Below are 11783 nucleotides of genomic sequence, written 5' to 3'. Positions count from 1 at the left end.
TGGAAGGCTCCTTTAGGGCCTTGGATAGAGGTGAGGGAGGAGGTGTGGGCGCAGGTTTTACAGCTCCTGCGATGGCAGGGGAAGGTGCCAGGATGGGAGGGTGGGTTGTAGGGGGGCATGGACCTGACCAGGTAGTCACGGAGGGAACGGTCTTTGCGGAAGGCGGAAAGGGGTGGGGAGGGAAATATATCTCTGGTGGTGGGGTCTTTTTGGAGGTGGCAGAAATGTCGGCGGATAATTTGGTTGGTAGGGTGGAAGGTGAGCACCAGGGGCGTTCTGTCCTTGTTGCCATAGCTGTAAGTACATTCACTGCCCACCATCAGTTGCATTGGCACCATATCTAAAACATCATTGCGCACCCAACTTTATGCTGACATTCCTGTGCTGCTCTACACGGGTGCATGCTATGTTCCTGGACATGGCAGATAAGGGCAAATTGGTGGCCAACTTTGCAGACAGGGAGCTACAGGTTTTGGTGGATAGAATGTTGCAGAGGAGGCCATACCACCAGACCCTGCCAGCATGGTTTGTGGTCACCAGGGTCAATCATCCAGAACAATGCCCAACAATGCTGCAAATAATCAAGTTCTCCACTGCACCAGGGTAAGTGCCACTGTCTTCTCCCTGTGACCTCACACTCATTCTATCTACCTCCTACCAAGGCTCATGATCTACCTCTCTCAGAGTTGTGTGCAACATCTTCCCTCAATTGCTCCTATTCACCCAAACACTCAATACTATTAATGCTGTGATTTCTCTGCCTTATCATATTTCTCAGAAATCTTTCAAGGCACTTTATGCACAATTAATAGTGACTGATAACAACAAGATAACAGTGAGTAAGTAAGTTCACTGGCTTTATGGCCAGTTATTCTGTTTTTAATAACAGTTGTAGGAAGACCATTGTCCAGAACATTGGAAGAGCTCACTGCTCCTTAATACGTTTCCAGGAGACCCTTAAGGCCCACATAAAACACTGCAATGGACAGACAAGACTTCAGTTTAGTATATCATCTGAAAAACAGACTCAATAAAATAAGTAGTTAAGTGAAAGATCAAATGTGTATTAATAAAAGAGTTTGACATAGTTTTTCATAAAACTGATGTTTCATAAAAGTTATTCAGATCTTTTCATTTGGCCCTTTTTTGCGAATGTTGCATTTGAAAATAATATTTTGTTCTACCTGTTGATCATGTTAAAATAGTATAATGTATTCATTTCTAGTTCTTGAAAATATTTTAACGGTATTCACCATTTTAGACTTTTTTTTCAAACTGGGCACGTTTTTATCTTGTGTCACGTGTACAGAGTTAGGAGAAATTTTGGTTCTGCAAATCTGACCTTTAAAAATGGTTGCCTGTACTTCTGATCTTCAGACCAGTGGCTGGGCTGGATTGAGGATCAGGTCTAGAGAACCAGAAAGAGCCAAGGAGACTGCCAGTTCACAAGGGGGGGGGGTTGCATAAAATATTGCCTCAGGGCTCTGGCACTATGTTCAAAGTTTTTAAAAAAAGATTAATATATAACATATACCTTCTGCTTTCACTCCCTTACCCCATTTTCCATGCCTTTTCTGTGCCAACCAATTCCTATACCTACCCTCATGAACTCTTATAACCCCTGTACCATTCTATGACCTTTTATCTAACCCTTAATACATCTCATACACCCTATTCCACTCATGATATGCAAATATCAATCTACCCATATCCCATGGATCTCATAACCCATTTCCCTAAGGCCCTTTCTAACCATATGTGAAGTCAGTGCCAACTCATACCCTTACTCACCATCATCCATGTTAATTCACCTGTTAAGCACCATTAACATAAATTAGGAGGCTTCCTGGTAGAAACTCAAGTTATTAGCCTATTGATGATATTACTATTGAAAATATATTGGTACAAAAATGTACAATACATTCAAATGCTTCACTGAAAACTCTTATGAAAACAACCACTTCATTGAAGTACATTGACTTATGTAAATAAAATCTATCAAGTGCTTAACCCCTTTTGTCTACAAATATTTCCCTTCATTATACAGTTGGAACTGTCCATCAAGAGACAGCGCATTGGGAAAATGAAATTTTGGAAATCATTTGCCAGTACAAAAGCTGTAATTGTTTTATATGAAATTACTAGCACCACCCTTTTTATCAGAGGGGGAAGGTTTCCTTGACAACATTGCCAGAATGATTTTATGCACTTTTTATGCTTTTTCACAACCCCAAATGATACTTTCTCTGCACCAGAAGATGCCTTATCTCCATCAAAGGTGCCTTGGATCTAAACAAGTCTGCTCTTACCTGGTTATTTAAATGACCAGCTGCTTTCAGGGGCAAACTACAGCCCAGCTACATCAATCCCGCTCTAGCGAAAATTGAAATTCTAGGTTTGGGGTCAGGACTTTGAATCCCTGACTACGTCCAGCACTGTCTATCATGGTGGTAGTATTCTCCATCATGACAAAAATCGAGACCTAGTAGTGATCTTGCAGCAGCAGCAATGATATAGGCAATAAGCATAACGTTTTGAAGGAAGTCTGAAAAAAATAGAGCACAGAAGGAGGTCATGAAGCCTGTGCTCACATTACTTCTTCAACTGGAGCTAAATACTTCACGAAAATCATCTGTCGATTTCCCTCTTCCTGCTGTGAATGCCATTTCAACTTAGAACTTGTGCATTATTCAGTAAGAACAGAATTTGAACTCTGTCGAAAAAAACTGGAAAATCAGAAAATTCACAGGTAGTTTCTAGCTCCAGCTGTAGCCATTTCTTTTCCAGTAGTAAAGCATTATTTGTAATATACTGTTACTAGGAAATTGATTTTTTTCTGGTAAATTAGATATATATTCCCTTCCCTGAAAATGAGCTGTAAATTTAAATCCTATAATATAGTATGATAAACGAGTGTGATAGTGGTTATATTTCAACAGCAGTCTATAAAGGACATGGCTGGGGAGGGGGGTGGTGGGCAAGTTTGACAGAGGCAAAATCAGCCTGGGTTATCTGAAATCTGGACTTCTGACCAGATCGACCATCTATAAACCTTTGAAGCAAAGGATAAGAACAGTTCAGCATTGTCTTGAAAAGCAAAAAAATCTTCAATTTATGACATTTATTTTGGATTTCCCATTAAGTGAAATAAATAGAATTATGAATATATGGAAAGGAAATTTAAGCCACTATGAACTCCAAAATTACATTTGTGTCAAATGGAATGTTTCATGTATTGCAAAGGATGAAGAAACTAATGTTTATTTTTTGTTTTCCTTTCACCACCATCCCCTTCCCCACCCACAAACTTAATGTAGAGATTGTCCGAGCAATGACATATGTGATAAACCAAGGAATGACCATGTATTGGGGAACATCCCGCTGGAGTGCCATGGAGATTATGGTATCCATCTTTCTGTAATTTATTAGTTTAAGCATATCAATAGTCATTTACTATCTTCAGCAAGAAGTGACAATTCGAACTGATATGTGTGATCTAACCTGTATAAGCAGATTCTCAAATACCACTATTAAGGAGACTAATCTCCTTAAATTTTAACTGGCATTTATGTGAAGAATGCATTGGAATTATAAACTGATTTGAATGTATTTATTGATTACATTAGAAATACCTATCCTGTCACACAATTTATTTTAGTCAACAGGGTAAATATTTGTTGTCTATTCACACTACAGTGTTATTTCAGTATCTTGACTTTTCATTGTTTAAAATACATTATTTGGCGTGGTGGCTTAGTGGTTAGCACTGGCAGGGACCTGGGTTTGATTGTAGCCTTGGATGACTCTGTGGAGTTTGGATGTTCTCCCTGTTTCTGCGTGGTTTCCAAAAGGTGCCTTGGTTTCCTCCTAAGTCCAGAGATGTGCAGGTTAGGTGGATTGTCCATGTTAAGTTGCCCATTGTGTCCAGGGATGTGTAGATTAGGTGGATTGTCCATGCTAAGTTGCCCATAGTGTCCAGAGATGTGCAGGTTAGGTGGATTGTCCATGCTAAGTTCCCATAGTGTCCAGGGATGTGCAGGCTAGGTGGGTTAGTTGTGGTAAATGTGGAGTTAAGGGGATGGGGGTTTGCTCTGGGCGGGATGCTCTTTGGAGGTTTGGTACAGACTTGATGGGCTGAATGTCCTCATTCTGCACTGTAGGGATTCTGTGATTCTATGACCTGACTAGGTAAACAATGTAAGTGAACTCCAAACTATAAATACTCTGTTGATTTATTTCTGGAGCTAGCAACTTAACCACCAAACAATCGCATGATAAAATCAAAAAGTAGGATGTGTTGGCCATTTGACCAAGGTAATATTTTGTAAATAAAATTACATACAAGCAAAAGTAGAAAATGGTATAAATCTACACCCATCTGAAAGACTAATGTAGGTTGGGAGTTGGCTGTAATTTTCACTGGCTCTTTGATAGAATTTTGATGGAAAGCTATATTTCTCTTTATATGTATCTCATCTGAAGGAGGCTGTGAACCCTGATTGCTTGTATTATTAACAACATCAATATCCATTTCTTACATTAAAATCTTTCTTCAAATACCAACTGACAAAGTCAGGAAAGGAAATGATTCCTCTTATTGATTTTAAAACCATTGATGCGAGAATAGTACCCACAAATAGTTGACAAATATTACTGGTAATACATTGCGCACAATTGAATAATAGCATAATTTTCATTTCACTTCCCCAGCACAGCTCCATCCATTCTGATTTTTTAAAGGGTTCTGATGAAAATCATGCATTGACCAGGAGTAGTCACTTCATCTTTTGTTTCATAACAATATTACTAGATCCTGATTTTAATCTTTTTGACAGTCTATCTTTTACTGATTTTCCTCAGGAGGCCTACTCAGTAGCAAGACAGTTCAATTTGATCCCTCCAGTCTGTGAGCAAGCCGAATATCATATTTTCCAGAGAGAGAAAATTGAGGTCCAACTCCCTGAGCTTTATCACAAAATTGGTGAGTACCTCCGTTATAGTTAGTTTAATGAGTCTGCCAGGATATAATCCATGAGTTTGAAGGTGATCAGTAAGGGAATCAAGAGTTATGGAGAAAAGGCATGGAGAGGATTTGAGGATTATCAGATCAACTATTATCTCACTGAATGCCGAAACAGGCTTGATGGGCTGAATGGCCTAATTCTTCTCCTATATCTTATGGTCTAATATACGGCATTCTAAGTATTGAAGAGAGGTGTTCTGTTTCAACAGTGGCTGATTGAATAGGCAAGAATTTGATCCCAATATAGGGTCAGAATGAGGAAGGTAGGCACTACATAATTTCAAATTGCTGGTTGGTGTGTTGCTTTGCCAAACCATGAACCATTTTGTTGGAGCCATATAAATGGCAGGTAGGTAGTTTGCCAACATAAATAACAGGTGGTTACAGCCATGAATCAGCAATGATCAATTAGAATCTGTTTCAATTAGAATCCCATCCTTGAATCTAATTAACTTCGCAAAATGAAAACTAAAGCACCAATTATTTCACTGGATACTTCTTTTAAGACTCAAGGATGAAATCCATTAGGACCTGAGGACTTGCTAAATCACAGTGCCAACAATTTATTTGGTACTATATCTTTGGTAACTGTAATTTTCTTGAGTTCCTCCTTCCCTTTCAATTCTTGATTTACAGTTATTTCCCAGATGCGAGCTGTCTCTTCTCCAGTGAAGGTTGATGCTATATATCTGTCTACCTTCCAATTGTTTATTATTATCATGACCACAATTGGAAGAATAAAGTTGGACATTGACTTAGAAAGAAGAGAAATAATGGTGTCTGGATGATTCCATTATCAGTATGTAAATCAGCCAATTATTGGCAACAAGGAAATAATATCATATGAATTATAGATGGTCACCATTTGCACTGCTCTGTCATTAGCTTTGTGAAAATGGTATCTCACTCTTAAACTCTCTATAATTTTCATGATGTTGTTGCATTTTTATGTTATTTAAAATGTTAAGCATAATAATTAATAGAGTAAGTACACTTTTCATTCATTCTTTCATTGCCGTTATGCTCTGTCTTAAGAAGTGTCTTTTGCCTATTATCTGCTCAAAATACTGCTGAGAAAGGGTCACCAGACCCAAAACGTTAACTTTGATTTCTCTTCACAGATGCTGCTAGAACTGCGGAGCTTTTCCAGCAATTTTTGTTTTTGTTTAATCACCATAGAGTTTGATTTTGTTTCCGACCAGATTTTTTCCTTTTTTGGAAAGGAATTATTGCAAATGTTATTAATATACTCACCACAAAACTATTTCGTCCAATCTTGAGTTCCATTTAAGGCTTGTTTGATTTTGCATTTTGAAATTGAGGCTTCTAGATTTATAGCTGCAGTCAAATTAAAACAATTTGTTTTTATCTACATTAGTTCGAATTATATGAGAATAAAGGCCCTGGGATGTACTGAGCATATTAATAAGATTTTGCAGTTATGTCCCATGACAATTTCAGCTCATTAGTAAATGAAACGGGCTGCAGTCTGTGCAGGTCCATTGAAAATTAAAATTGCCTCATATGTTGCAGCTCTACAGAACTTTAGTTGGGCTACATTTGGAATATCGTGTACAGTTCTGATCGCCACACTGCCAGAAGGATGTGGAGGCTTTGGAGAGGGTACAGAAATGATTTACCAGGACGTTGTCTGCTTCGGAGGGTATTGACTATGAGGAGAGATTGGACAAAGTTGGTTTGCTTTCACTTAAATGTCAAAGGATGAGGGGCGACACGATACAAGTTTAGAAAAGTATGACGGGTATAGATAAAACAGATAGTCTTTCGTATGGTAGAAATGTCAATGATGTGGGATATATGTTTAGTGCAAAAGGGGATAGGTTTAAGGCAGATGTAAGAAGTAAGTTTTTTTACACAGAGGGTAGCTTTTGCCTGGAGTGGTGGTGGAAGTGGATACAATAGCATTGTTTAAGAGTCATCTTGAAGATATATGAAGAGGCAGGGAGTAGAGGGATATGGACCATTTAGAAGCAAGAGATCTTTAGTTTTGATTAGGCATGTGTGTTGGTATAGTCTTGGTGGGGCAAGGGCCTGTTCCTGTGCTGTACTATTCTTTGTTCTTTACCTCAAGACATTGCTAAAGATCATTGAATGCCAGTTGAAGCACAACAGTGCAATACATTAAAAATTCCAATGACTGACCACCAACCAGTCAACCTCATGATCGTTATTCCTGTATATAAGCCAGAGAATGACTATCACTTTAATGAAAACACAAAATATCAATTGAAACACTGCCATCATTGCATTTGTGAATATACCCATGCAGTATAAACAGACACACCTTTCTTCAATTGCTGCTCACTGGAAATCATCTGCACCTTACTGCTGACTGAAATGGGGAAGCTTAATTCAAATTCTTTATATTGGCAGGACAGTGTGTTTGCATGTTATGGAGTTCATCCTCCCCACGTCTATGGTGGAAATGGGAACTTATGGAATGTCTTATGGGAACTTATTCACATTTTGTTTTATTTACTTGTGGGACGTCAGTGTTCCTGATTGGCCAACAGTGATTGCCCTTCCCTCACAGCGCTTGAACTGAGTGGCTTCCATTTCAAAGTCAAGCACATTGCTGTGGATCTGGAGTCACATGTAGGCCCGACCAGGTGAGGATGCCAGATTTCTTCAGCCAGATGGGTTTTTCCTGACAATCAGCAATGGCTTCATAATCTTCCCTCAAATCTTAATTCCAAATATTTTCTTTAAATTATTGAATTCACATTCCATCATCTGCTATGGTGGATTCAAACCCAGATTCCCAGAACATTAGCTGAGTTTCTGGACTAATAGTCTTGCAATAATATCACTAGGCCATCACTTCCCCTATTGGCATTTATTAATAATTTACATTTGTTAAACTTTCCAACATGTACTTTTATTTAAAAAAACAGTTCAATCAAAAATAAAAAGTGCAATGTAATTGATTGTATGGCTTCAAAGGAAGACCTTTTTTTAGTTTTTGTCAATTCTTCATTAATTTTTAATCTACTGACTGATTTAATGGTTCAGCTACAATAATGCAAAGTAGGAAAAGAGACTGACAGGATGGGATAATAACTAAGGGCAGCAAGAATTGCCATAGAATGCCACAAGGCAAACTCCAGAAAACGATTTGTATGACAGATGTACCACAGCACAACACAGATACAGCCATGTGCCCAGATTTTCTCTCATTTCTTCTACTCTTATCGAAAAGGCACTAATGCATCCTTGGTCACAGTTCATGAATCATCAGGTATCTTACCGATGTGTTCATTATTCTTGGAAAATTACGAAATGTTGGTAGAGAAGATATTTCATCTATACCACACCTTTCACACTCTCAGAACATTCCAAACACATTTTATGGGCGATAAATCATTTTGAAACATCATTGTTGTTTTATGGATGAACAAAAGTGTTCATGTGGAAAGGTCAAATACCAATGGGATCAAGAACCAGTCAGTCTGTTTTTTGGGTTGCTGCTCGAAGGAAGTATGCTGGACAGGGCATAGAAAAATTCTCTTTTTGTACTTTGTAGACAGGCACTGAATCTGTTATATCGTCCTGGATGAAGGTTCAGATTAATGACTTATCCAAAATATGGCACTTATAATCTTGCAGATCGAGATGTCTATTGTATATGGATCTGTAAGTGTCTGGAATGGACTGCTCACTAATGATGACATCAAATGGTTGTGTAGCAAAACAGCTCAGGATCTCCCATGGTAAGATGTAACAAGTGGTGTGCCACAGGGATCTGAGAGAATATGAAAATACTCTATCCTGTTGTTTGCTAAGGTTGGCGATATTGTGTTACTCTAACCATTGCTTTTACTGGCTCTCACTTCCAGCAAATAGGTGAGCAAATTGTTTTCAAATTTAAAATTCGTCTAGTCAGTGAGGAATGAAAATCATTCTCAAAATCAATCCAAATTATTGCTTATTCAATCAGTTTGTAAAATAGTTAACTGGTTCTATGATTATCTATTTACAGTACTTGCTCTCCTCTAATGTAATACAGACTGTAAATATAGTTTGGATCCAGGAATGTATTTCTTTCCTGTAATAAAATCTTCTACTTATATAAGACAAAGAACTGCTACACTGTATTACTTAGTTATGTAATGTGAAGCATAAACAGAAAATATTCTAACTGTTTAACTATTACAAAAATTACTAAGGGCAAACATGCACCTTATATATTCTTGAATTTTTAAAAAAATTGATCAAGTTTGCTAATTAATCTGGAGCATACATGTTAGAAGAATTTATTTTTTAAAGTTCCAAATTCTTTGAACAACTATGTCAATACACCTGATGACCCCAGATTAATGCAGCATTGGAAGCAAAATATGTCAGGCACCCAATCGAATCTGAACTCCTCAGTCTGTATTTAACAAAGAGGTTTACCTCTTTCAAAGGAATGGAACAAGTAAAATTCCAAACAAACTGTCTGTAGAACTTCACCTTGATAGTTAATGTAATCACTTATTCCTAAGAATGCCTATTACTTTGGCGTTCAAGTTTTAATTAGCATTGTTGTTCCTTAGTGTTTAGTCTGACAATTGTCTCACATTTACAGCAACATTTTAGATATTTACCTCATTTGAGGCAATTCTTTATGTACATTCATTCATATTGAAGCAACTGCATATACTGTTTTGCCAATGGACTGTGTTGACTGATGATTTTTTTCATTTTTAGTTGTCTTTATTTTTGCAGGAGTTGGAGCAATGACCTGGTCTCCCCTTGCGTGCGGAATCATCAGTGGAAAGTATGATATTGGAGTACCTGAGAGTTCAAGGGCTTCATTAAAGGTAAAACAAATAATGGGTTTAATGAGCATTTTTTTTGAAATAGAGAGTGAAGCCTTTACTTTGCTTTTCATACATTCCTTATGTTCTCTGATGCTAGTGATGCTTTGACTGAAGTTTCCAGGTAATAGCAGTGACTGTTCTTGCTATTTTTCAAATGTTCACATGATGGTATTAAGTGCTAGCCCTCTTATGAAGATATGTATGCAAGACTTTCAGATAATTAAGGCGATAGTAGTGATGCTATGGTACAGCATTTGTGGAAAGTGGAATGCAAGGGGAGTTATATAATTATTTGTTTTATGATACAAAATAACTAGTTAATGGTTCACTTCAGTGTTCACTTATCATGTAAATCAAATAACTCAAGGTCATTGCTTGAGTAATTAAAGAAATGTATTAATGGCACAAAATAAATATAGCACCCGTCACTTAAAGTCCACAAAACATGTAGCAAAACAGTGACCATTTTTATTTCAAAATCATTCTCTTACTATTTTTCCCATTCTTTGCTGCTGTCCAGAAATCAAAGGGATAGCCCTGTAAGTGAGCATAGAAAATGAATTTTGCAGCCAATCTGCACTCATTTCTTCAGTGCAGGCAACAAACTTCAAGCTGTGTGCTATTTAAGGGTCAATCCTATGACACTCAGCATTTACCAAACTGTTGAACAGCTTCACTTCTCAGCTCAGATTTGTATGAGGCCAGTATCACTTAAAGTCAGACTAAAACTTTTGAAAGTGAGGTGTATTCTGTCTGAAGTGCCAAAAGAAGATTTATGAGTGGTGCAACAAGGCTGAGAGCACAAAATTCACAAACTCAGCACTGGTGCAAAGAGTGGAAGAAAAGCAGAAATGTTCTCTACTCTCATGCCACTGAGAAAGCAATTGCAGCAATCACCGTCATAGACAATGAAGACACTGTAGTCTTGAGAACCTAAATACAGTGCCACAAATGTTTAATATCCTCACAAGTGGTTGATGTCAGTGAACTCACTTTTCAACGGTATATCCTTACAACTTCCAGCTTTAAACACTCCTTAATTCGCCATTCACCGACTAATAATCTGTATCAATCATAATTCAGTTATCATATTCATAGTTTCACTTCATCTACACACACTGCTGCAAGCCTCATCTTCACTTCGGCGAGACACAGTGCTGCAAGCCTCATCTCAGATGTCAGACTACCAGCTATTCAAATAAGCCAGCCACATCATCAAAACAGGTTGGACCACACTCACTAATGTACTTCCCTCTATCTTTCAGGACAAAGTGGCATAAATCTGCAAAGAGCAATATCAACACAGCTGCATATGCTTGCCTCCATGGAGGATCTGTTGCTCTCCACCATTGGTGCAGCCATGACTGAGGTAGTAGCCAGAATCAGGGTTTAAGCCATTGAAGATGGTAGTATCACCATACATAATCCATTTTCTCATACCCTATATACCCCTCTTTCTCACAATCTCTTCTGAATTGCAATCTGCACGTAATATATACATTTCTCATGCTGCCTCCTAATACTCACATCCCTTTTCCATAACCCTCCCTTTCTCCTTTCAGATCCCCAAGAATAGCTCTCTGACCAGGCATTGGTTTATGAGCATGAGGAGGAAAAGGAAGACAGAGGAAGAGACTGTCACTTGCTCCCACATTTGCACCATTGGCTCAGATATTTATTCTGCACATGCAATACCATGTATTTATATAATGGCTCTAATGTCATGAAATGCCCCAAAGTACTTCACAGGTGCATCATAACAAAGTATGACATCGAGTCACATGAGGAGACATTATGTCACATAACCAAAAGCTTGAATAAGAAGTGTATTTTAAGAAGTGTCTTAAAGGAGGAAAGCAAGGTAGAGAGGTAAAAGAATTCCAAAGCTTGGAATGAAGCAACTGAAGGCATCGCTATGAGGAGCAATTAAAATTGGA

At 37.9% G+C, this 11783-nt stretch overlaps 1 protein-coding gene across 1 annotated transcript in view; it reads left to right on the top strand.

The window, feature by feature from the left end:
* LOC122556375 (voltage-gated potassium channel subunit beta-1) overlaps positions 1-11126 on the top strand; it is a 227576-nt gene extending 216450 nt beyond the window's left edge. Inside the window, exons 9-12 of the mRNA XM_043703010.1 lie at positions 3318-3403; positions 4861-4981; positions 9752-9846; positions 11112-11126. Of these exons, the coding sequence (XP_043558945.1) occupies positions 3318-3403; positions 4861-4981; positions 9752-9846; positions 11112-11126 (317 nt within the window). The remainder of the gene's footprint in view (positions 1-3317; positions 3404-4860; positions 4982-9751; positions 9847-11111) is intronic.
* Positions 11127-11783: the final 657 nt, after the last annotated feature.

Source organism: Chiloscyllium plagiosum, chromosome 13 (genome assembly GCF_004010195.1).
Source record: "Chiloscyllium plagiosum isolate BGI_BamShark_2017 chromosome 13, ASM401019v2, whole genome shotgun sequence".
NCBI lineage: Eukaryota > Metazoa > Chordata > Chondrichthyes > Orectolobiformes > Hemiscylliidae > Chiloscyllium > Chiloscyllium plagiosum.
Note: the sequence above shows the minus strand (reverse complement) of the source record. Positions and strands in the feature narration are given on the sequence as shown.